At 43.4% G+C, this 27,900-nt stretch overlaps 1 protein-coding gene across 6 annotated transcripts in view; it reads right to left on the bottom strand.

Annotated features, from left to right (window-relative positions):
- Positions 1–26,595, bottom strand: part of HDAC8 (histone deacetylase 8) — a 206,189-nt gene extending 179,594 nt beyond the window's left edge. For 4 of the 6 annotated variants that reach the window (XR_014460670.1, XM_083159072.1, XM_083159073.1 and 1 more), the window contains exons 1-7: positions 26,439–26,595; positions 26,247–26,299; positions 23,947–24,077; positions 19,686–19,827; positions 16,638–16,750; positions 14,628–14,705; positions 12,337–12,445 (exon numbers count right to left, since the gene is read on the bottom strand). Coding sequence is in view for 5 of the 6 variants with exons in the window: in XM_083159072.1 (XP_083015198.1) it covers positions 12,337–12,445; positions 14,628–14,705; positions 16,638–16,750; positions 19,686–19,827; positions 23,947–24,077; positions 26,247–26,299; positions 26,439–26,525 (713 nt within the window). In the remaining variant the exon portion in view is untranslated. Of the gene's footprint in view, positions 1–12,336; positions 12,446–14,627; positions 14,706–16,637; positions 16,751–19,663; positions 19,828–23,946; positions 24,078–26,246; positions 26,300–26,438 lie in introns of those variants that run through there. The other 2 variants (XM_083159074.1, XM_083159076.1) reach the window with 2 other exon arrangements.
- Between the last annotated feature and the right edge of the window lie 1,305 nt (positions 26,596–27,900).

Below are 27,900 nucleotides of genomic sequence, written 5' to 3' on the forward strand. Positions count from 1 at the left end.
GGTGTAAACATTGCAACTAACCGCCACCCCCTTTTTTTTCATTACAGGTACCACTCATACTTATATTTATATTCAGTACCCCCATATTATTTTAAACACTAACTGTTTTTTTCATTCATCTAATTCATTTTAAGAGCGCTTCTTCTACCAATTTACTAAATAATCATACCACTCAAAATAGTTAATAACTAACATAGACCATATGTCTACTTTATGTTTCCATCATTATTTCAACTTCCTTTTAATTTTTTTGGACACTAGGAGGCTTACAATATGAATAGCAAATTCTCAAATTTTCAAGAAAATTTCAAACACTGATTTTTTTAGGGACCAGTTGAGTTCTGATGTGACTTTGAGGGACTTGTATGTGAGACACCCCCATAAATGATACCATTTCAAAAACTGCACCCCTCACAGTATTCAAAACAGCATTTTGGAAGTTTGTTAACCCTTTAGGTGTTTCACAGGAATTAAAACAAAGTGTAGGTGAAATTTCAAAATTTCATTTTTTTTGCAGATTTGCAATTTTAATACATTTTTCTAAGGAACACAGTACATTTTACTAGAGAAATGTGACTAAAAATTGATTCCCCCAATTCTTTTGTTTTCATAAATATCCTATATGTGGCCCTAGTGTGCACGTTAACCAAACCACAGGCTTCATAATAGAAGGAGCACCTACTTGATTTTGGAGCCTCCTTTTTATGAGATTATTTTTTAGGCACCATGTAGGTTTCTAGGCACCATAAGATGCTAAAATTTAGGAACCCCCCCACAAGTGACCCCATTTTGCAAACTACACCCCTCAGGGAATTCATCTAGGGGTATAGTGTACATTTCAAACCCCCAGGGGTTTCACCAATTTTGATACAACTGGGCAGTGAAAATGAAAAATTACATTTTTTTACACAAAAATGCAGTTCTGGCTCAAAATTTTTCATTTTCAGAAGGTATGAAGGAGAAAAAGCACCCCAAAATCTGTGCCCCAATTTCTCCCGAGTACGGCAATGCCTCACATGTGACCAAAAAATACCATTTGGGTGCATGGCAGGACTCAGAAGGGAAGGAGTGATTTTTGGATTTTGCAGCTCAGATTCTGGTGGAATTTTGGTGGGTGCTATGTCGCATTAGCAAGACCCCCCAAGCACCAATACAGTGGAACCCCCCCACAAGTGACCCCATTTTGCAAACTACACCCCTCAGGGAATTCATCTAGGGGTATAGTGTACATTTCAAACCCCCAGGGGTTTCACCAATTTTGATACAACTGGGCTGTGCAAATGCAAAATTACATTTTTTACACAAAAATGCAGTTCCGGCTCAAAATTTTTCATTTTCACAAGGAATGAAGGAGACAAAGCACCCCAAAATCTGTGCCCCAATTTCTCCCGAGTACGGCAATGCCTCACATGTGACCAAAAAATACCATTTGGGTGCATGGCAGGACTCAGAAGGGAAGGAGTGATTTTTGGATTTTGCAGCTCAGATTCTGGTGGAATTTTGGTGGGTGCTATGTCGCATTAGCAAGACCCCCCAAGCACCAATACAGTGGAACCCCCCCACAAGTGACCCCATTTTGCAAACTACACCCCTCAGGGAATTCATCTAGGGGTATAGTGTACATTTCAAACCCCCAGGGGTTTCACCAATTGTGGTACAACTGGGCAGTGAAAATGAAAAATTACATTTTTTTACACAAAAATGCAGTTCTGGCTCAATTTTTCATTTTCAGAAGGTATGAAGGAGAAAAAGCACCCCAAAATCTGTGCCCCAATTTCTCCCGAGTATGGCAATGCCTCATATGTGACCAAAAAATACCAGTTGGGTGCATGGCAGGACTCAGAAGGGAAGGAGTGATTTTTGGATTTTGCAGCTCAGATTCTGGTGGAATGTTGGTGGGTGCTATGTGGCATTAGCAAGACCCCCGAAGCACGGTGAAATGATGAACCTAATAATCCATAGATGTGTGGTATATTTTAAAACACTCCTTTATACATAGGCCGGGTTTGTCGGGGCAAGTTTCACAGTGGAAAATAGTATCCTTTCTTATTCCCTTTTTATAGCAAACTTTGCACCTTTTTTGTGTCCTGCCCTTTCTTGCAGTGGAGGGGATTTCGTTAGGAAAATGCTGCCCTGGTACAATACGGGGGCCAGTACTAAAAGTACTGGGGCCCTCTGCCTGCTGGTTCCCAAATATTAGGCCCTTTATGACTTCCTCTTGAAAGTGCATAAATGTCCCCCTCTGGCCGGTAGAACGGAATAGCACGTAAGCGTTATACAGTGCCATCTGGATGATACACGGCCAGCTTCTTGTACCAGATTTTTGTTTTCCGCAGGGCACTGTACGGCTTCAGTACCTGATCTGAAAGATCCACTCCGCCCATGTACCTATTGTAATCCAGGATACAATTAGGTTTTGAGGTGTGGGTACTGGTACCTCGTACAGGGACGGAGGTGGTACTGTCTCCGTGAATTGTTGTCAGTATAAGGACATCCCTCTTGTCCTTATATTTGACCAACAACATATTTTCGGTGCATATTCCCCTGCTTTCACCCCTTCTCATTACTTGGGCAATGTGCGTTTTTGGGAGGCCTCTTTGGTTCTTGCGCACAGTACCGCAAGCTGCTGTACCTCTTGAACCAAGGGCCTTAAACAGGGGGATGCTAGTGTAAAAGTGTCCACATAGAGGTGATAACCTTTATACAGGAAGGGGTGCACTAAATCCCAGACAATTTTTCCACTAACACCTACGAGGGAGGGGGGGCATTCTGGCGGTTCAATTCTTGAATCCTTCCCTTCATATACCCTAAACCTGTGAGTGTACCCTGAGGTGCTTTCACACAGCTTATACATTTTTATGCCATACCTTGCCCTCTTACTGGGAAGGTACTGGCGGAATTTAACCCTTCCTTTAAAATGTATAAGGGACTCGTCTATGCAAATGAATTTATCTGGGATGTACATCTCTTCAAATTTGGCACTGAAATGATCAATGACCGGCCTGACTTTGAATAGCCGGTCAAAGGTGGGATCATCTCTGGGTGGGCACTGTGCATTATCGTTGTAATGCAAAAATTTAAGGATCGTCTCAAATCGAGCCCGGGGCATGGCCATACGGTAAAATGGAGTGCTGTACAGAACATCTGTACTCCAATATTGCCTAATTTCTGGCTTTTTTACTATGCCCATATGAAACACCAGACCCCAAAACGTCATCATCTCTACTGCATCTACAGGGGTCCACCTAGCAAATGATGACGTGGGGTTTTGAGCAATAAACTGCTGGGCATATAAATTAGTTTGGTCCACCATTAAATTTATAAAATCAGAGAAAAATAATTTGAAAAAGTCAATTTCTCTGAGACCTGTGGAATCAAATTGGATTCCTGGCATGGCCAAAAACTCAGGAACCTGGGGCTCAAAATTGTCTGGTGGTGGGGTCCATACGAGATCAATTATTGGGGGGGGGGGGGTCTCAGCTGCTCTACGGGGGCGTCTTTGAGGGGGTCCCTCATCACCAGAGGAGGAAGAGGAGCTTAAGACGAATCCTTCAAATTCCCCGCTTGCCTCACTGGCTGTGTCAGAGTCAGAGGCAAGCATGGCATATGCCTCCTCCACTGAATACATTCTTCTGGATGACTGGGATGACATTTGGGATGACATTTGGGATGACATTTTTATTTTTGTGTTACTGGTAGTGAAATGTTTCAACACGTGTATAGTGTAGGGGGGGGGGTACAAACTTTATTTTAACCCGGGGGGTATGTAGTGTGTAGTGTGTATGTAGTGCAGAAAAAAAAAAATACTTTATACAAAAAAAAAAAATTGAAGGGGTTAAAAAAAAAAATTGAAGGGGTTAAAAAAATAAAAATTGAAGGGGTTAAAAAAAAAAAAAAGGTCCTGCGCCAAAAATTGAGCACAGATGTTGGTCAGTAACGTCCGTCACTGAACAGCGCTCAAAGGCAACAGGAATTTGATCAAAAAAAAAAAAAAAAAATAGATCAACCCTGTGCCGAAAAAGCTGATCAGTGATGTACGTCACTGATCAGCGCACAGTGGCCACAGGACACCCACAAAATCACAGTGTGTGTAAAAAAAAAATTAAAAAAAGACCCCACAGCACCCACAAAAAAAAAAAGGTGATCAGTGATGCGACACTGATTACCAGTGAGGGGCAGCAGGTGCACAACCTTTGGTGCAACTGACAGTGCAACTGGCAGCAACTGACAGGTATATATAAAAAAAAAAACCTCTGCACCCCCAAAAAGTTGCTGATCACCTCAGATATAGTGATCAGCACAAAAGGCGGGGGCAGCAGACACAAAATATATCACTCTCTATCACTCTCTGTCACTATCTCTCTCTATCTCTCTATCTCTCACTATCTATCACTATGACACTGCAGCAGCAGCACTGACAGTTATATATATGAAAAATAACCCCTGCACCCCCAAAAAGTTGCTGGGGTGCACAAAAGGGGGGCAGCAGACACAAAATATAGCAGTCTCTATCACTCTCTGTCACTATCTCTCTCTCTCTCACTCTATGACACTGCAGCAGCAGCACTGACAGGTATATATATCTAAAAAAAACAACCTGCACCCCCAAAAAGTTGCTGATCAGTTAATTTATACTGATCAGCACAAAAGGGGGGGCAGCAGTCAGTTATATAAAAAATATATAGCACAATCTGTCACTATCTCTCTATCTCTCTCTATCTCTCTATCTATAGCTCTATCACACTGCAGCAGCACAAAATATAGCACTCTCTGTCACTAGGCCTCTCTATCTCTCTCTATCTCTCTCTCTCTATCTCTCTATCTAATAACTCGCAGCAGCACAACACAGCACAGGATGTCACAGGATGTCACAAGAATAAGCAAGATCCAGGCAGTGATCAGGTAAGTATATAGCAAGGTTCTGGTCAGTATATGGCGGCAGCTGGGCACGGTGACCGCACTGCACGCAATTCCAGACCGGAATGGCGTCTGCAGTGCAGTCACCGTTAGTTTAAACCCCCCTCCATGGCTGTGATTGGTCCGTCGGTCCGACGAACCAATCACGGCCTTTGGGGGCGGGCGGGGTGAGGTGGGGTGACACCAGTGTCACCCTTACACCCCGCGGTGATTGGTGCTGTACTTTACAGCACCAATCACCTCCGATCCCTGTGTCACCGGCGAACGTTATTCGCCGGTGACACAGAAAACGCTGTGAATGGCTGTTCACACTGAACAGCCAATCACAGCGATCGCCGACGGGGGGGCGGCATCGCAGCCCCCCCTGGGCATGCAGGGACATGTCTGCTGTCAGGGACAGCAGACATCGTCCCTCTGTCACTGCGTCTCTAGACGCAGTGACAGTTAGAAGTCATGACGTATATATACGTCATGTGTCGGGAAGTACTTCCCGGCCATGACGTATATATACGTCAAATGTCGGGAAGGGGTTAATTATATACCACATCTGTTTATAACAACTAAACACTCTGTTTACTATTAAAAAGTCGTATGGAACGCACGTGGCGTCCTATCCAATCAAAAGCAGAGCTGTGAATGACGCCAATCCCGGAAGCAATATTAGTTGAAACGTATACTAGCGCATATACGGCGTTATACGGCTACAGTCACGCTTCAGTCGGGGTACCCAGACAAACACATACCGGATATATATATTTAATCCTGCTCTTAGCCTGAAAACATGAATTAATATAATTGAACGCTCGATGCGTTCCACCGTCATTCTAAGCATACCGGTAGTAATGCCGATACCGGAAATGACGTATCTGGAACGCACATTGGAACGCATACGGCGTTATGCACCACTCGTTCATAGCTTTCACTTGTAGCTTAACTGGTCCTTTTATCCACACTAGGACACTATCCCTATCTAACCAAGCGCCACTAATATGGCTAAACTAATATAAATCAATACATTGGTTTATTATTTTTACGTCCACCGGAAATTGCGTCATAGGGACTTTTCCCTTATATATCCGGCCCCAGTACCGCTAATATCACCTGCAGTTTGGTCCAGTGAAAGACGGCTGTGTGATTCACCTAAGGTATGTGGAAGCTGGTTTCCCTCTCCATGAGTAAATATGGCTTGTAAATATATGTCCTATGACTGATCCCATGCGGTGTTTAACCATATTGTAATCATACTTTGTTTGGACTGCTAATCTGTTCCATGGCTGGTTCTACTTGTAAGGAGATGTACCAGCACAGTCTATTCCGCTGCCTCCCTTATTGTTTTGAGCAATATTGAAATTTGGTAGTTTATATCCTTACCTCACAAGTCCCACTATCTTTAAATGAATTGTACCAACATGACTCATTTTTTGCTGTCCCTCCGTAAAATTTAGGAGTGTATCTTAATTCTAAAGCTAAAACTAAATCTACTTGTAATGAGACTTACCAGCGCAATCTATCTTGGCGCTTTCCCTATACACCTCATAATATATTATTTTCATTATTGATCTTCTATACAATGACGAATGATCCATTGTATGAGATTGTAGATTTTTAAATGTATACCTAATATTTTTAGGAACCAGAAGATTCGATTGAATCATCCTGAGTCCCTCCCCTTTTTTTACTTATTTAAAAAGGCATCATCTGGAAATTGGTATGTACTGATTCCTTTGATCTCTAAACCATTAACACTTGCTCTCTACCGGATTCATTATATTTATATTTAAATTTATTGACATATTTTATGTTCTAGAAAACTACACTACATCCCAGGATTAAAGACCTTATAAGGACTTATCCTTTATATACAAAGTCTGAAATCTCACATCTGAAGGCTCTTTGTATACTTTTGAGCCAAATTTGGGTATGTACAGTCTGAATCCTTCAGGCTTATACCATCAGTACCCATGTAGTGTTTAATATGGTCTCTTTCCACCACCCAGATAAAACTAACCCCTGAGGAAGTTGCCTTGTCGACGAAACGCGTAGGGTTCTTCCATAAACTGACTGAATTGAATTTCTGACTACACAGATGAAAAGTGTTTTATTGTTATTTTAAACCAATTTGTATTAAATGTTTCTGTACAGTACCATAACTGTATTTTATTATTGATCTGGTGGTGGATATCGTAATTAAGGACGCACTGGGTCAATCCCTTTTTCCATTTTTCTGTCTCCATCCCCTACTAACAGAGGTGACATACCTGGTTGCTGCCCACCTATATATCTCTAAGCGCATTGAAGGGATAGAGATATATATATATATATATATATATATATATATATATATATATATATATATATATATATATATATATATATATATATATATATATATACACATATACACATACATACACACACACACATATATGGCATGTCCTGAAGACAGATAGATATAAATATATATTCACAAGCTTGTGGATCCCTAGGAGTGTACATCCGGTGGCCCAGCTATATATATGGGCAGTTGTTTTAGTTGCTGACGGTATACTGCTTGTGGGGGCGAATTTCTACCCTATTCTCCACACCCCTGAGACAGAGTTTGTTTATTCGAACAGTGGTCCGTTTTTTAAGCCCAAATTTGATGGGGGAGAGAGAGGGGGAGGGGGAGAGGGAGAGAGATTGTTCCCGCTAGGCTTATTTTACAGGGCGCTGCGCCCTGCCCCTTTAAAAGCCGCCGATTTCCACCCTGCACGTTTTTGCCCGCCCTGTACAAGTTAATAGCTGCTGCCGCGCTAGTAGAAGTCTCCTCCCGCTGACAGTGTAAGCTTCTAGCACGGCAGCGTGTGAAGTGGTCACTCCCCCCTCAGCCTGACATGCCGCTCACCTCCTATGGTGAGAGGCTGACAGCTATTCCATCAAGCATCCCTCCTCCCCATGCCACGCTGACATGCCGCTCACCTCCTCTTATGTGAGCGGCTGTCAGCTATTCCAGGGAGCAGCTCTCCTCCCAGTGCACCGTCCGCGACAAACCCCCCCCCCACCCTCACCCGACCTGCCCCGCATACCTCCGTCCTCTCAAAGTTAAGTGTAGTCGCAGCTCCCCCCCGCCCGCATAGCTGAGCGCTGTGGTTGTCAGCGCAGGAGCTGGTGTCAGTAACAGTCACTGCTCCTGCGCTGTTAAAAAAAAAAACAGCGCAGGAGCAGTGACTGTTACTGACACCAGCTCCTGCGCTGACAGTTGGGGGGGGGACGACACTTTGTGCGCACCACCAGAAGCCGCGATTGTAGCCCGGTGGGTGGACCATGCATGGAAAAAAAAAAAATATCAGACATCACCTCTGCCTGTGCCGAATCAAGCCCCGCCCACCAGACCAGGGATGAAGGCACAGCAGGGACACCAACACCATCTTCCCCCCCCATCAAGCAGCCAGCGCCCCGCGCAGCTGAGCAGCAAGAACCGAGAGCAGCGGCACCAGCATGTTTGCCATGGACAGGGACTCTGCACGCACAGCCGGCCACCCCTTACTCCTGGTAAGTGCAATCCCATCTGCACTTTATGCCTTGTGGGGTCTTGTAGAGAAGGCAGTCACCGGGCTAAGGAGCAGCCATGCACATTCTGACAACAGGGGGGCCTTATAATAGGTCGGGGTGGGGGGCGGCAAAAAATATAGTGCCTATGGGCGGGTCAGGCACTTAAATCCGGCCCTGGTTTGGGGGGGGGTTGTCGCGGATGGTGCGCTGGGAGGAGAGCCCTACAACTTAGCACACCACCACTGCGGTGGAGCCGTGACAGGCACTGCCCTGTTTGCTGCTGCTCTTTCCCATCCCTGTCTTCCCACCGGCGGGTAGGCAGTAGCAGCCGGAATATAGTCACATGCGCGGCGCTTGCTCCTCCCACCTGCAAAGAAGGGACAGGAGCGCAGTGTCACATGAAAAGCACATGACTTCACTTCATCACCTCACCCCCATTTCTCCTTCCATCACCATACCCCCTGATATGTGATGTAGGGGATGGAGGCATGATGTGTGATGTAGGGGATTGAGGCATGATATGTGATATAGGTGATGGAGGAATAGGCAGGTATTCAATGCCACTGCGAGCGGCCGACGAGGGGGTTAAACAGCGAGGATCGCAGAAAACCAGCGATCCTCGCTTTTTAACCGCTGCGCTGGCCGGTTGCACTATTCAACGTTATGGGGATTCCCCTAAAAAGCGAGACCTGCAGCTAATGCAGCAAACTTGCTGTAATTAGCCGCAAGTCTCGCAGCTTCTACAGCCACATACGCCGATTCCCCCTCAAAAAACGGAGCGAGGGGGAATTGGAGTATGAGGGGGGTTAGTTGAATACTGACAGGGTGAGCGGTGACAGCGAGCAGAAAGCCCTGCTCGCTGTCACCGCTCCCCCATGGCATTGAATACACCCCATTATGTGTGATGTAGGGGCTGGAGGCATTATGTGTGATGTAGGGGCTGGAGGCATGATATGTGATGTAAGGGATGGAGGCATAATGTGTGATGTAGGCATAAGGTGTGATTTAGGTGACCGAGGCTTGATGTGTGATGTAGGGGCTGGAGGCATAAGGTGTGATGTAGGGGATGGAGGGATAAGGTGTGATGTAGGGGATGTGGAATAAATGTGCTGATGGTGTGAAGCTCTCAGGTGTCACAAGATGGTCATATAGCATAAATGTGCTGATGGTGTGACGCTCCGGTGTCACAAGATGGGTTATATAGCATAAATGTGCTGATGGTGTGACGCTCTCAGGTGTCACAAGATGGATTATATAGCATAAATGTGCTGATGGTGCGACGCTCAGGTGTCACAAAATGGATTATATAGCATAAATGTGCCGATGGTGTGACGCTCTCAGGTGTCACAAGATGGTTATATAGCATAAATGTGCTTATGGTGTGAAGCTCTCAGGTGTCACAAGATGGTTATATAGCATAAATGTGCTGATGGTGTGACGCCCTCAGGTGCCACAAGACGGTTATATAGCATAAATGTGCTGATGGTGTGACGCTCTCAGGTGTCACAAGATGGGTTATATAGCATAAATGTGCTGATGGTGTGACACTCCCAGGTGTCATAAGATGGTTATATAGCATAAATGTGCTCAGGTGTCACAAGATGGTTATATGGCATAAATGTGCTGATGGTCTGACGCTCCATTGTCACAAGAGGGTTTATATAGATGTGCTGATGGTTTGACGCTCCAGGGGGCAGTCCTTCGCATCGCACATCGCAAAGCACAAAAAGTATGTGCTGCACATACTTTTTAACTAGATTGCATCTAGTTCAAAATGCATGCTGCATTAGCACATTGCATACATTTTTAACTAGATGCGATGTGATCTAGTTCAAAATGCATGGAGCACATCGCTCCATGTATGGGCACCTTAACATGAATTTTGTCTGATTCCGTGTGGCATAATGTTTATGAGGCAAGTAAAAGGGGATCTACTATGTGTTACATAATGTACATAAGAGGTACACTGAAGGACACATCCCATTTTAGGTGATCACGCCCCCTTTTTCTGGAGCCTTCGGCGCGCACATAACCCCAACCTTCATTTTGCCCTTTAAAATTAAAATGTCCCTTCCTGACTGAAAAATGTGCCCTCACGATTGAAAAATGTGCCCTCCCCGTGGTCAGCACCCTGCCCTAAAAAATTTCTAGAGTGAACACTAATATATATGGATTCCCATGTTTGGAGCTGAGCAGTGTACACCCATCTATTGGATCACAAATACCAATTGTGGACCTGTCAAGCAAAAAACTATACATATAGTATCTGAAGGCCGTTTCTTTCGCTTAAAAGAGCCTGAGGTGCTGTCATTCTATATATTATATACAGCAAACAGTGGATTTCTGGTCGCTTGTATTAACATTACCTGAGAATCACCTTCGCTTTTTCATTTACCGCCTGGGAGAATTTAGTCTCATTTTATAATTGCGTGATCATCTTGTTCAACTGTCGCATCGTGCCCCTGATGAAGTCAGGCAAATGACAAAACGCGTTGGCCTTATGGGCGTATTGAAACACTTGTTGTGATTGTACATTTGTCTAAAAAGATATCATTTATATTGTGATTCACTGTAATTGTATCAAACCTTTATTGTACACTGCTATGCCCTTAGGGCAGTTTTATATTAAATTGTTTTACCATACTTGAAAGATTAAGCACACCCTGAAACCCCGCTATATATATATATATATATATATATATATATATATATGATTTGGTTCATGAATTGATCAATGCATTTAAGCCTGCAGCCCCTTCAAGGGACCCCACTGTTCTGCAGGTCCTAACACTATCGCTGAAAATGGCTACAATACACATAGCTATCACATCAATGTTTGATTCCAGGCATGCTATCTGGTCTAAAGCTCACAGCACACTTTGCTTTTATAGGTGAGCAGCTACCACCACACCTGTCACTAATCATCTAGGGAAATGGTTAACAAGCTATGGAATCTTAGTTAAAACATGGTGCATGAGAGAATGTGACCACAATAAGACTAATTTAAAAAATTAATCTAATAAACAATATATACACTTAACATCGGCACTCACCTTTCCTAGTTTTGGGGTGCCCTATGGCTTGTGACCACATTGTTTAAACAGACATTGTAGGGGCTCTGCACACACTAAATTAACGGATAATAAATAGTGGAGATTTGGTTCATGAATTGATCAATGCATTTAAGCCTGCAGCCCCTTCAAGGGACCCCACTGTTCTGCAGGTCCTAACACTATCGCTGAAAATGGCTACAATACACAGAGCTATCACATCAATGTTTGATTCCAGGCATGCTATCTGGTCTAAAGCTCACAGCACACTTTGCTTTTATAGGTGAGCAGCTACCACCACACCTGTCACTAATCATCTAGGGAAATGGTTAACAAGCTATGGAATCTTAGTTAAAACATGGTGCATGAGAGAATGTGACCACAATAAGACTAATTTAAAAAATTAATCTAATAAACAATATATACACTTAACATCGGCACTCACCTTTCCTAGTTTTGGGGTGCCCTGTGACTTGTGACAACATTGTTTAAACAGACATTGTAGGGGCTCTGCACACACTAAATTAACGGATAATAAATAGTGGAGATTTGGTTCATGAATTGATCAATGCATTTAAGCCTGCAGCCCCCTTCAAGGGACCCCACTGTTCTGCAGGTCCTAACACTATCGCTGAAAATGGCTACAATACACATAGCTATCACATCAGTGTTTGATTCCAGGCATGCTATCTGGGGTCCCTTGAAGGGGGCTGCAGGCTTAGCCCCTACAATGTATATATATATATATATATATATATATAGATATATATATATATATATATATATATATATATATATATATTATGGAGTGATGTCTTATCAGGAGTTTTGATTTTACCCTTCACAGACTTGATAATATTTGTCATCCGAGATTCCATCTTGTAAGGGAACATTAACACTGTAGTAGCGCCCCTTGCCTAGGCCAGTATCACTTACATCACCGGTCCCTATAAAAAGGAAAAAAAAAAAAAAAGATCATAAAAGGTTATAGATAAAATAACACATATATACATGCACACACTAAACATAAGACTATAAACATGAAAAATGTATAAATAAAATCTATACCACAATGTAAACCAGAATGACATTTAATTACAGGAGGCATTTAGGTGTATTTATATTGAGCTATCTGATCGATGCCAATAACACAAGGTGGTATATTTACTAAAGGACAATTTTCACCGATATTTATCAATTTCACATCATTTGAAATTGAACAAAAACAAGGTTATGTTTCAAAGACTAGCACACATTTACTAAAACAATTTATTCTATTTTGTAAATGTAAGTAAATGTGCGTTTTAGCACTAGAAACACAATAGTTTGGAAGGTTTTGAAATTGATCAAGACACAAGCAAATTTGACCTTCAGTACATATACCACTATGTATCTCAGTCCGGCCACTGCCAATGAAAATGGTACTCTTCAATATGGGTTTAAAGGGGCATTGGATTTATAAAAAGTATTCTCCAGCGCTGACACACTGTCAAATCTGTCTGGTGAGAACAAAAAAATCAGGCAATGTATGAGAGTAAAGGGCCCCATACACTACAACAAAATGTCTGACCCTGAAGTCGGATGCGATTTCCGTTGAATTCCCCCCTGGACCTTCCCGGGAGTGATTCCACGCGATTCTGTACTTTGGTGTAATTTTTGCATATTATATCTCTCATGCGACTGATCAAGCCGAGATAAATCGCATGAGATATATCTTATGGTATACAACTATTAGGGGGCCTGGAAATGCCAGTCAAACTTCATGCGATACATCGCAGGTGATAGATACATCTCATGGAACAAAAAAAGCAATCGGTACTTATGTATTATCTGGGCTCCCATGTTAAATGCACCCCATTTTTTCATACCCCTACTATCCAACTACGCATGGAGTTGATTTTATATAGTGTGGCGAGCGCAGCGAGCCACCGCGCCCGAAGCGTGGCGAGCCCCGCGAGGGGACGCGGTCTCATAAGAAAAACGGGAGCCCAGATATTACATAAGTACCAAGCAATCTTTCCCATGCGATGCCTATAAATCAAATTGTACAGCACGAGTGATCTAGGGACTCTGACACTCACGGGGATGTACATTCAACAGAAAAAAACATAGGAATTGCAACTTTACAAATGATAGAACAGCCCAAAAGGTTGTAATAGAATGAAATTGTGCAAAATCATTGTAGTGTATGGGAGCCTTGAGAGACAATGATTTGCTTCCAAAGGCTCGAAAATGTAAAAAAAAAGAAAGAAGGATAAATTTGTTTAATGAAATCAATGTTAACCAAATTTGACAATTGTCTATTACAGCAGTTTTTACCATTTACACATTTTAGTTCCCTTCTGACAGATAAGTCTTAAAGGTGCGTACGTAAGGGTAGTAAATGTCCCCCCAACATTTTATTCTTGGTCCTCTTGATCTCTACATGTCATCTCTGGGTGAGCTCATTTGCTCACTTAACTTCCATGATCACATCTATGCTGATCATACTGAAATCTACTGCTGTCTAACCCTCCCCTTTAGAATGTAAGCTCTCATGAGCAGGGCCCTCTCTCCTCATTTGCCTTTCTTAGAACATATAAAACTCTGCCACCCTGATGATTACTTCAGTGTTCTGTCCCATGATGCAACTATCCATATTTACCAGGTACTTACCAGGTCATAAATGGTCTTGTACTGTAATTCAGTATCTGTTTTTGCTCATTTGTGTATTGTTAGGCGCTGTGGAACCTTTGTGGCGCCATAAAATAAATTATAATAATAAAAATAATGGAGTATACCACTAATGATTGCGCATTGATGACTCAAATGATTTATATTCAAACCTTGAGACTGAGCCAGGGTTATATATTGTGGACTCCATGTAACCAAATCATTTCCTAGCACAAAATCATTACAATAGAATGTGGCATAATCTAACTAAAACCTCTTGGTGCAAGGATATGGGAGACCTGTGACCATTAATGCCCTCCCCCCATTCAACATTGTTTCTGTGTGCACAGCAGAGAGCAGACTGCATTGCTCCCCCTCCCCTCAAAAACAAGTAAAACAGAAAATACAAAAAAAAAAAAAAACAGAATACTAGAAATAAAATTAACTAAACAAAAAATAATGGCCTAATATAATTACCAGGAAAAAATCCAGGAGAAAATTTATGCAGAGAAACGGTCATAACCTTAGATGTGAAACTGAATGCATCTTCAACTCCTGAAATGTAGAAAGTAGCAATGTAAAAACAAATCTACAAAAGTCACAATACAACAATATTCCGTAAATTGCATTAAATCTGTATTTACTGCATAAGAAATAGATACGTAATGGAACGCTACAGTGTTGTCCTGGAAAAGAGTAGAAAGTACCATTGCCTATGTGGATACAGCTACAGTCACACACTGAATATAGACATGACGCTACTGCATCCTACTCACTCTGCTTTGCAAAAGTATCCAGTATAACATACATGCTCAAAACGCAGTTAACCAGGCAATTATAACTTAGGGAACCCAGCCCTATGAATACCACCACACCTCACTGGTCTGCCCAAAACTTCTGGAACTTGAAAGCCAAGCAGTGAAGGGCCAGGGTAGTAGCCAGGTGGGAGATCCCTGGGGAACAACTGGTGTGGTATAAAGAAAGGGTGTGTTGTACCAAAAAATTGCACTGGAAACGCCTACTACATAAGCTATAAATAAAGAATATCTGGATCACTGCTGCTGGGGCAGTGAATCCCTCAGTAACTAACAAGAAATTGTATATAAACTCCTATAAAATTAAGGGATCGAAACCATTCACTTCGTCTAACGTCACATTGTATCAACATCAATTATGACATAGACGTCATGCGCTGAATGGAAATTAAGGTGTGATAAACAATTCAAGAGGCCATTGAGCCAAGCACACTACATTTTTTCCTTATATAGATCTTTTTATTTTTTTTTCATGTTTTTTTCATTTGCTCGCCACCCTATTTTAGAAGATCCTATTAAAAGTTATGCTTAAAAAAAGAATCATAGAATATATCAAGAGTGTGCCCAAAAAGCTTTTTTCGGTACTTGTTTCCTAGCAGGGCGCCACCGATTAACATTGGAAGGCATCGGCTCTGAAAAATTGGTCGCATCGCATGCGACCAGATCGCATGCGATGCGATCGATTCGACCCAATTTTTAATTGTACCGCCACCCTGATGGCTGATTACAATGTAAAATGACCCCCCCCCCCCCCAACCCGATTTTTAATTATATACCCACCCTGATGGGTAATTACTATGTCAAATGCCCCCCCATTGTTAACGCCGCGCCAAGATCAACGCCAACCCGAAGCGCGGCGGTACGCATCCTCCAACCTTTTCACACCGCCACTATCCACGTCGGCGTGGAGTTGATTTTATATAGTGTGGCGAGCGCAGCAAGCCCGAAGCGTGGCGGATTACATCACATGTATTCCGTGTCCGCTCGCCACGCTTCGGGCTCGGTGGCTCGCCACACTATATAAAATCAACTCCACGCTGACGTGAATAGTGGGGGTTTGAAAAGGTCAGAGGACGCATACCGCTGCGCTCACCACGCTTCGGACTGGCGTTTATCGTGGCGTCGCGTTAACAATGGGGGTGATTTGCCCTAATAATTAACCATCATGGTGGTTATACAATTAAAAATCGGGCCTGGGGGGGCATTTTACATTGTAATCAGCCATCAGGGTGGCTGTACAATGTAAAATCGGGTCGGTCGCGTCGCATCACATGACATTGTAATGGCATGCGATGCGACAGATTTTAAAATTGTATTAGAACATCTTTAAACCCCGAAAATCGGGTCGGTCGGGTGTGATCGGGTTCCATTGCATACCTTAAGTTATGGTATGCGATAGGACCCGATGGGCGCCGTGCTAGGAAACACGTACCCTTTTTTCTTTCTTCTGTTTGCCCCTTTGCAAACAAACCACAATATCCCATCAATTCACAATCTACTGCCCACAGGAAAATGTGTAACATTTGACAGCCTTCTCTTATTATGAAAAACTGAGTAGCATGTTAAATATGCCAACAATGTGATCAGTTGTAAATATACTTTAGTTCAGGGATCAGTGTTATATATATATATATATATATATAAAAAAAAAAAAAAAAAAGTTACTTTTTACCATCTCCGTGATGTAAATCCAGATCTACATACAAAACACGGTCATATTTTTGGCGTAGTTTTAAAATGCCTAAAACAGCATCATTTAGGTAACAAAATCCAGAGGCTTCATCTCTAAGGAGAAAACAAACAGGTGGAATAAACTGTAGTACAAATCACAGCATCCAACGTGCTCTGGACCGTTAGTCACAGAATAATCACTAATCACTATCAGGAGTAGTGGAATGCACCCACCAGGGAACTACAGTATTTGGATCTATGCACTTTTAAACCAACACATAGTAATTTAACACGTCGACAAGAAAGGGTTAAAATTGGTGAATACATTTGATACAAGTATTCCATACTACACTTCTATAGCAGATGCAATTCTCCTAAAGAATGAGTGTCTAGTTCGACAGTATTTAAGTTTAATTTCATCTACCTTAATATTGGTACTTGTTTCCTAGCAGGGCCAATTTCAGGGTATCCGGACTATTGTTAGACAGCACTTACATCGACAGCCATTACATCGACAGCTCAATAGGTCGACATGGTTTTAGGTCGACATACCATTAGGTCGACATGTCATTAGGTCGACAGCTCATTAGGTCGACATGTTTTTAGGTCGACAGTGTCTATGTCGACAGTCAAAAGGTCGACATGGGTTTTTTCACTGTTTTTTTAACCGACAGGCGGTATTTCATGCCCTACTATCCACTAGGGCGTGGTGGGAGAATAAAATAGTGTGCCGAGCGCAGCGAGGCACCGCGCCCGAAGCATTGCGAGCGAAGCGAGGGGCTGCGGTACACTTCAAACTGTGTCCATGTCGACTGTCGACATTTCGGCCAAAAAACAGTGAAAAAACCCATGTCGACCTTTTGACCGTCGACATAGACACTGTCGACCTAATGGCAGTGTCGACCTAAAACCATGTCGACCTAATGACATGTCGACCTAAAACCATGTCGACCTAAAACCATGTCGACCTAAAACCATGTCGACCTAAAACCATGTCGACCTATTGAGCTGTCGAACTAATGGTGTCGATGCAATGGCTGTCGACGTAAGTGCTGTCTAATATCCGTCCCAGACCCAATTTCAGTTAGTACGGTAACGTAGTGGAAAATAGTTTTCAGGGTGCTGATTACCCTGACATTGGTGCGTTTCATTTACTCCTGGGCACAGGAGCTCACGTCCATTAACTATTGTGGCCAGCAGCTTAACATTTCTAAAAACTGCGGTCCTATACAACTGCTGGATGAGGGAGGCGTGCGCCCTGGACATTATGCTGCAGCCACAGCGGTGGATCGGTGGGACTGGCAACATTGTGGAGGTAGATGAGACATTATTTGTAAATGGAAAAATAACGCCGGACGAATTTTGCCACAGCAGTGGATTTTTGGTGGGATATGCCAGGAAACCGGACATTGTTTCTTGAAAATGGTGCCCAGCCGTGATGCCACCACATTGATGGACTGTATAATAGAGAATATAGAGCCGGGCACCACTATCTATACAGACTGCTGGAAGGCACACAGCACTCAACAGCTAGAACTGGCAGGATACCAGCATTTCCCAGTGAATCATCGCTATAATTTCATTGACCCGGCCACAGAGGTTCATACCCAGACTGTAGAGAGATTGTGGGGCGCATGTAAATGGCGCAATAAGCACCAAAGGGGCACAGCGCGACATGAGCTCCAATCGTACCTCCAGGAATTCATGTGGAGAAAGACATTGGGAGCTGATGACCCATTCCACCACATAGTGCAAGCACTTAAACTCCTCCCTAGGGATGATTAAGTGATTTCATTTCTTGATTAAATGTTGTTGTTTTTAAAGTTCATGTATTATTATTCTCATTAATTCTTTTAAATCAATGTTCTTAATTATTTATGCTTCTTCAATGAAATTATTTAAGTAAATTACAGTTATGCATTAACACATGCCATCATTACGGTGTCAGGTGTATGATAATGCAGGTGTGAATGTGTTCCTAAAAAACCTCCACTATCCACGCCAACCCGAAGCATGGCGAGCACAGCAAGCCCCGCGAGGGGCGGCGGAATGTGTCCTCAAACCTTTTCATACCCCCACTATCCACGTCGACGTGGAGTTGATTTTATATAGTGGGGCGAGCGCAACGAGCCACCAAGCCCGAAGCATAGTTAGCACCGCGAGCCCCGCGGAATACATGTAAAGTAATCTGCATCTGCGGAATACATGTAAAGTAATCTGCATCTGCTCGCCACGCTTCGGGCTCGGTGGCTCGCCACACTATGTAATATAAAATAGACTCCACGCCTCCGTGGATAGTGGGGGTATGAAAAGGTCGGAGGACGCGTTCCGCCGCCTCTAGCCACGCTTCGGGGGTGTCGTCGATACTGGAGGTGACGCTACACAATGGCATAGGTGCTTTCAAGTGTAAGCACCCATGACATGTCATATGGGTGCTTATACAATGAAATATCGCATTGGATCACACCCAGTGTATGGTGCCGTTCGATCCTATGCAATATTATATTGTATAAGCACTCCTGTGCACTTAATATGGACATCGGGTGCTTATACAATGAAATATCGCATCGCATAGCACTATACACACTGTGCGATCCGATTTTACTCTGGAGAATAGCCCAGTATGCTAAATGCGTACTGGGCACCCTGAAAAGAAACAAGTACCTTAATATTTTTTAACCTCACAAATAAAAAATAAACTAAAAAAAGGTGCCCATACACCAGCAGGCTCAATTCCCCGATCCATCAACCTGCCGGCACTACCCTTCTGCCAACATTAATGTGCCGATCAGAGTGGATCGAAGATTGGTCGGGGGATTGGGGATTTTAAAAATGTTAAAAAGTCGTGTTTCTGCGATACCTGCCAGGACCGGGCTTTTCACACACTAAATACCCGATCCCCCAACACGACTGTCAGGAGATTGTCCTAATACATTTCTGGTGTATGGTCATAAATTAAAGATATGCAGACATACAATGTCAGAACTAGCAATAAAAAGGCAATTAACTGATTCCACCTGAATTTACCCAGGGATCCCACAATGCCTACTTCTTAGCATGATGCCAACCACCTGGCCAGTTAATGGCAACACGGGCTTTGCCTTCCATTAGTTGTTGGGCTGCAGCTAGTGTAGCTCCTCCGACAGCAGCAGCATAGTCATAGATCCCATCAGTAATAGGACAGTCATAGCCTACAGTATAGCAAATGGAAAATGAGACAAATGAGCACAAAGATGGATGTAATTCAATAAAACCCCCTGTAACTAATAGCGCCCTAGCTAAAATAAATTAAGAGTCAAATGTTCGCTATAGTATGTGCTAACATAAAATAATATGGTAATTAATATTTTACTGCAAAATCTATTAATTACATAAAGCTACAGAGAAGGCATATTTAGGGCCAGATGTATCAAGCTTCAAAAAGAGATAAAACAGCCAGCCAATCAGGTCCTAAGTGCCATGTTACAGGCTGGGTTTGAAAAATGACAGGTAGCAGCTGGTTGGCTGGTTGTTTATCACTTTTTAAAACTTGATACATCTGGCCCTTAGGGTTGATTTATCAGGAAGTGAAAACAGCGAAGTGGACCAGTGGAGAAGTTACCCATAGTAAACACCAGCTTCTACCCATCATTTTAGAGCAAAGGATGGGGAACCTTTGGCCCTCCAGCTGTTGTTGAACTACACGTCAGCATGTCCTGCAACAGTTTTAGCTTGTCCAAACAGGAAAAATGTAGCAGGGCATGCTGGGATGTGTAGTTCAACAATAGCGGGAGAGCCAAAGGCTACCCATCATTGTTTTAGTATGAACTTGCTACCTCAAAGAAGATTGGTTGCTATGGGCAATTTCTTCAATGGTCCACTTCTTTACTGCTTGAATTATAAACCTCTTACGCTGGATACACGCCTAAAGGTTTGACTGTCCAATTTCTCTGCTGGGAACAAATATTTGGCAATGTATGGGAGCAATCCACAATTAGTGTTCATTCTAGCAACCGCTATCTTTGAAAACCCGTGCAGTTCTTGTTCCCTGCCTGGAGTGTCACTGTCTGCTGTGGTGTTTCTAACACAGGTCTGGTTTGCATATCAGTGCTGATATACAAACCACACTGTGCTAGAAGCACTACAGCGACACCCCAGGCAGGGAAGATGAACTGCATGTTTTTTCAAAGATACCGGGTGCTAGAATGAACACTCCACAATAAACCATTTGTTCTCAAACAAATTGTTTGTATAAATGGTACCGTTTACCTAGAACGGCGCCCACGATCTATATCTGGTATCTTGCCGCAAATCGCAGGTATCTTATGTGTTTGTAAATGTTAAATTACCTTCCAATCAACCAGATTAACCCAATGGACCCGATTTTACATAGGGAACAATGTTAAATTCCCTTCCAATCAACCAGATCAACCCAATGGACACGATTTTACATAGGGAACAATGTTAAATAGCCCCCAGACCTCAAATTGAATTGAATAACCACCCTGAAGTGTGAAATCCCCCCCCCCCCACATTGTTAACGTCACCCCGCGGTCAACGTCATCCCGAAGCGTGGCGAGCGCAGCGAGCCCACGAGGGGCGGCGGTACGTGTCCTCCGACCTTATCATACCCCCACTATCCACGTCGGCGTGGAGTTTAGAATAGAAAGTGCGGCGAGCGAAGCGAGCCACCGAGCCCGAAGCGATACCTGTGAAGGTATCCGCGTGCGCTCGCCACGCTTCGGTGACTCGCTGCGCTCGCCACACTTTCTATTCTTGACTCCACGCCGACGTGGATAGTGGGGGTATGAAAAGGTCGGAGGACGCGTACCGCGTAACGGATGACGTTGACCGTGGGGTGACGTTAACAATGGGGTGGGGGTGGGGCATTTCACACTTCAGGGTGGTTATTCTATTAAATTTGTGGTCTGGGGGCTATTTAATATTGTTCCCTATGTAAAATCGTGTCCATTGGGTTGATCTGGTTGATTGGAAGGGAATTTAACATTGTTCCCTATGTAAAATCGCTACAATCGCACCCATCGCATCGCATGCCACTATAATGGCATGCGATGTACACGCGATCAACGCAATGGGCGCCGTGCTAGGGAAACAGTACCATATAAATTTGCTAAATCAAATGGATTTAACCAATGTGTCTGAATGACCACTGTCTGTTTTCCAGCTAAAGCCAATATTTGATTCTCATTTGCTGCCATACCATTACCAGATTTTTTTTGTCCCCCAGATTGATTGGCCAGATAAATCTTAGGTGCTTATCCAGCGTTAGTGTTGTAACTGTATATGCAAAATGTGCACTGACATAAAGCAACCAGGATAGCTACATGGAGAGATACAAATTAGAAGTCAAAGTTTAGGATAATCAAACAATACCCCTAAAAGAAGGGTGACTAACAGAATTCTGTTGGAAAATTGTGCAAAACTTGTTCGTAAAAACTTTTCTACATATTTTGTACCATTCACAAACAAGACATCTATAACAATTCATAAAACCAGTATTTATGCAAGGAGAAAATATGCAGATGTCCTAACGATCTCTATACTCCTTACCCTGGGAGGGATCCGTAACGTATCCCTCACTCAGCGCCCCGGAGAGAAGCCATAGGCTTCTATAGGGCAGTGCGTAACAATTTTTTTTTAAATCTAGGAGCCAGGATGAAAGTGTAGGAGCCAGACAAACTAAAGGCCCCATACACTAGTCCGACTTGTCCTGGCAGCTCCCCAGGAGACCTCACGAACGATTAGGCACTTCATTTTTTATACGCATGCGATTTATCCTACTTAAATTCCCAGGGAACCTGGGCAGCAGTAGGTTCTGGGCAGTGCTGAGCACCCGGGGGGTGTGGGTGCAGCGCCGTAGCAGTGTACGGGAAGAGCTGAGCGAGCCAGCGGCTGCAAAATTTTAAAGAAAATTTTCAAAAGATAGGCCAGACACTGATTGGCTAAGAGTGCGCAATCTATCAGGAGGTTTGTATAGAATGATGGGGGATGCACTAGGTACTGTCATCTGTGTAGCAGGTTTTGTGTAAGAAATCTTGTATTATCCTACAAATGGTAATGTTTAGATCCAGTGGCATGACATGCAGATTTACTATAAAGCAATTGTTTTGCGTATTAAAAAAGAAAAAACATTTTATTTCCTATCCTAATAAACTAGTGAAATAACAGACTCAATGTTTAAAAATTAATTTAAGGGTCATAAACCTAGTCTGGTTTGCCTGTTGCACCCCTAAAAGTGAGAAAGAAAAATGACATTTGTACCTCAGACTTGAAAACAGCATAAACCTGTTAAGTTTAGAGCTGGCAGCATCTGATCAGCGCGGCTCCCCCCAATCCTCCCGCTGGCACCAGGCCATTGACCTCCAGCAGGAGAGGAGGGGGTCGGGGTCAGCAGGCTCTGCTGCCACTGACTTCCAGCAGGTGTGGAGATGAGGGAGGGCTCTGCTGCCCATGGTACCTTTAACTTTAAGCAGGAGGGGGGGGGGGAGGCTCTGCTGCCGCTGACCTCTAGCAGGAGGGGAGAGGGGTTCCTGGTCTGCCCACAACCACATTCTGCTTCCTCCCTCCGTGCAAAAAAATCTGGTAGCCATGGCGACCTGGACCCTGAGATTTGTTGAGCCCTTAAATAGGGTATCGCCAGCAAAAGCTGGCAATACCCTCCACAATGCTGTTCCGACAGAGGAACTTTAGAGCATATGAAAGTGTGGTAAAAACACAGATAAAGGTTTTTTTTTTACTGCATTTTCATTTAGAGCATCCTGCCTTCAGTACTGTGATTTTATAGATTATAGCAGAGAAATAATAGGTAAGCCAATTGGATATGGCTCTAGCTGGCTCAGTGTGTGTATAAGTGGCACCATTGTGTGGTGTAATGTGAATTGGTACTAATGTGTGGTCACCCCCCTTCCACACAAAGCCATGCCCTAAATTTTTGGCGCACACTGTCCTTGTATCAATTGTGTCTTTTCTAGTGTATATGTGTATCTTGCTTTACGCGAATGGGCCAATTAATACTTCCCCCGGATCCACAACAGCAGAGTGAGAGGAATCCAAAACTATGCATGCTTACCAAAATAAAAAAACAGGCTCGGGGCGGCCCTCGGCTCAGGGTATATGTGGGGGAGAGGTGGAGGCTTCTGTATGTGCTGACAGTAGAAAATGTAGATTTCTACATGGCAATGTACACACAAAATGCAACACTGAACTCACAGCTCCAGGTTAAACATTAACAACAAGTATACCGATTGCATAATGTACATGCGTGGATCATGACATTACTTACATTATATACACATGTATTCTTTACATACCTAAGCCATACTCAAGAGTCTCAGGGTCATCATTATCCCCTTCTTCGCTGACCTTGCGCAGATGTTGTAAATAAGCATCAGTATGGAACATTGCCATTTCTTCCATGGTGGCAACATTAGGCTTTACAACCCTATAGGTAAAATACATATACTGCACAGGTTATCGTAAAACAAATAAGAGTGAGATTACACACAAGATATAGAAATTATAATTATAGGAATTTTCCCCTGTGTGGAACACATTTACAATATTCACCAGAGGATCCTATCAAATAGCTATATTGGCCCATATGAAGATGAACAGGTAAACTTAAGGTATAAAGAGGCTGAGACAAGGGAGTCATACACTGCATAGCCAAGCACAGAATCTATATGCAGTTCCCAGCAGTAAGGAATAGTGTACCACTTTCTGTGGTAATAAAATGCTCTCAGCCGCAGGTGTGAATATTGGCCTAGCTGGCTAGAAAGGACTTTCTCCAGATATTCATGATCAGAGATTAGTATAGGAACTTCTATCTATTAACAGTTTCCATTCTCTTAAAACTCTGCAATGCAAGTGTTAGTCCTGGATGTCCACTGACTTCAGGTGTACATAAAGTTATGAATACCTCCCAACAGGAGGGACACGATGCTCTGTTTCTGGACTTCCCTCTTAATATATCATTGCTATTACCTGTGTGGAAACACCTTTCTTACCCGTTTAAAACAGGTGACAGCAATCATACATTAAGAGGGAAGTCCAGAAACAGAGCACAGTGTCCCTCCTGGGAGGTATGGGTTATGGGTCATTGGTTCGACGTGCAATGGGTGCACACCTGAAATTGTCGACATGGCTAAGGTTGACAGGGTTTGAAGGTCGACACTAGCAAGGTCAACATGAGTTTTTCAGTTTTTTGGACCGAATGTCGACAAAGTGTACAACTGTGCATGACATTCTTCGGACATGGTGCCTTGCTGCGCTCGGCACGCCATTCTATTCTCCCTCGCGCCACAGTGGATGGTAGGGCATGAAATACCACATCCTGTATGACTGTATCCTGTACATAAAGTAATTTCCCAAAAGCAGTATCTCAGTATGAATGCACTTCCTGATCAACTAGTGCTTCTAGTCAGTCACCACTAAACAGAGAAGTGCATTAATGTGCCTTTATACCTCTTCATGCTTTGTATCTTATAAAGGCTAAACATGAAGCAATAATGCCAAATATATTAACAGCTCGCAACCAGAGTGGGAAAAGAAATCTCCCTCTTCCAGCAATCCCTGCCAGAACCACAGCACACCACCCTAGTGCCACCTCCCACTATCTCAAGAGCACATGCACTAGATCTCCACCTCATCTTATTTATACCCCTGGGTGTGGGGGTCCATCACATCCTGCCACTGATCACATGTATATCAAGGTTTAGTTACATCATATGCATATTCAATTACAATTAAAATTGCATATGAAAGATCTTCTGAATAGAGCTGTCCTTTTTGATTAGGGGACGTGCAGGGTTATGACCAAACCCACTCATGAGCCAGTGTTGACTCTGGGAGGCATCCTATTGGAGCCCTTTCTGGGTAATCTGTAACATGAAGTGTCTACTAGAAAATGCCATCTATAAATTGTGTGGCCTATCAGACAAGCTTCTGAAGAGTAGTACAGGAAATGTGGCTAACCTCACATAACTGCAGTTTTCAGAGTTTTAACTGCATTTTAGCATTCATATAGCCCACCCTCAGAGTTATCTCAGATTATTTTACTTTCAGAGAAGCAGGATTACCCGAGTTATATCATGTTCGGGCTAAATCAATCTGCCACGAGGTTCCACAATGACCCTTTGCAAATATAATGCTGCCCATACATATGTAAGATATCGAATGCAATCATTCGATTTCAGCCACACCTGGCCGATAAATCGAATGATTGCAAGCATTTTTAAAATGACATTCAACGCGATGCGCAGGCACGCCGTCGAATGACGCATCGATAAACAGCGGGACGCGGCAGCAGATGAGAGAGAGTTCTCTCAGCCAATCAGAGGCTGCTTGAATGGGAGACACACCACCCCTCCAGGTCCCGATGTCCATCGCATTATGGCATGTGACATCGGGTGCTGCACTGGGCACCACTTGATGCGATCAGATGCAATGGGACATTGCACTGCGATGTCGCATTGCATCTGATCGCACATATGTATGGGCAGCATTAAGGTAGTATACCTTTTGATCATCTAACATCCCACAGAATGTAATTGCACACGGGCCATTTAATTACAACAATCCTGTAATAAATTGCACAATGCTTTTAGCTCACCTCATATGTCTGAGCAGTCCATAGGCTTCTATCAAGGAGTGCACCATGCTGGCCTGGGAACAAATGTCACAGTAAGAAAAACGTAATGAAATGGTACCTCATCATCTACACAGGCGTCTACTCCGCATCACGTCATTTCTTGCAACATTACATTCTCTGCTCCCCGCCTGCAATTTAATGTACACGTCTTACCCTGCGGGGCACTTTGCTCAGCACATTGTCACACAGCTGCACCAACTCCGGGCTGTAGATGTACACAGGTGGAATCCTTTCCTCCATAATTTGCGCTCCGGCAGCCCGGGACCGTAGTAACCCGCGCAGTCCGTGCTCAAAAACATTCCCCGTGCAACAAAGCTGTTGTACAATCGTTCCTATCCTTATACTACTAGAAAGTCGATGTTCAAAAACAAACTATCTTTCCGACACGAGGCTGAAGTTGGCTTCTTATTCGGCCAGCTTCTTATTCGAGCTCCAGCTTCTTATTCGAGCTCCAGCTTCTTATTCAGAACAATCACTTTTACAAGGGTTAATGAATCATGGACCACAAATTTCACTGCAGAAATCAACACAGGGGGGTTCCCTACATATGACCCACTTGCAATTTCTTTTGACCAACAATGATTTGGGCAGAAAATGGGCACAAAAATGGGCATGGGTCCCAGATATCATTTTGAATAAGTAGCTGGTGTCCTGCAAGGGTTAAACAGCGTTGGTCAAAAAATATTACACTGGAAACCCGCACAGGGGGGTCACTTACATATGACCCACTTGCCATTTCTTTTGACCAACAAGGATTCGGGCAGAAATAGGGCACTAAAGTGGGCATGGGTCCCAGAATCATAATTTTGAATAAGTAGCTGGTGTCCTGCAAGGGTTAAACAGCGTTGGTCAAAAAATATTACACTGGAAACCCGCACAGGGGGGTCAGATACATATGACCCACTTGCCATTTCTTTTGACCAACAAGGATTTGGGCAGAAATAGGGAACTAAAATGGGCATGGGTCCCAGAATCATCATTTTGAATAAGTAGCTGGTGTCCTGCAAGGGTTAAACAGCGTTGGTCAAAAAATATTACACTGGAAACCCGCACAGGGGGGTCACTTACATATGACCCACTTGCCATTTCTTTTGACCAACAAGGATTTGGGCAGAAATAGGGCAGTAAAGTGGGCATAGGTCCCAGATGTCATCATTTTGAATAAGTAGCTGGTGTCCTGCAAGGGTTAAACAGCGTTGGTCAAAAAATGTTAAACTTGGAATCCACACAGGGGGGTCAGATACATATGACCCACTTGCCATTTCTTTTGACCAACAAGGATTTGGGCAGTAATAGGGCAGTGAAGTGGGCATGGGTCACAGATGTCATCATTTTGAATAAGTAGCTGATGTTCTGCAAGGGTTAAACAGCGTTGGTCAAAAAATATTACACTGGAAACCCGCACAGGGGGGTCACTTACATATGACCCACTTGCCATTTCTTTTGACCAACAAGGATTTGGGCAGTAATAGGGCAGTAAAGTGGGCATGGGTCCCAGATGTCTTCATTTTGAATAAGTAGCTGGTGTCCTGCAAGGGTTAAACAGCGTTGGTCAAAACATATTACACTTGAAACCCACACAGGGAGGTTGCCTACATATGACCCACTTGCAATT

Source organism: Crinia signifera, chromosome 9 (genome assembly GCF_055691185.1).
Source record: "Crinia signifera chromosome 9, ASM5569118v1, whole genome shotgun sequence".
Classification (NCBI taxonomy): domain Eukaryota; kingdom Metazoa; phylum Chordata; class Amphibia; order Anura; family Myobatrachidae; genus Crinia; species Crinia signifera.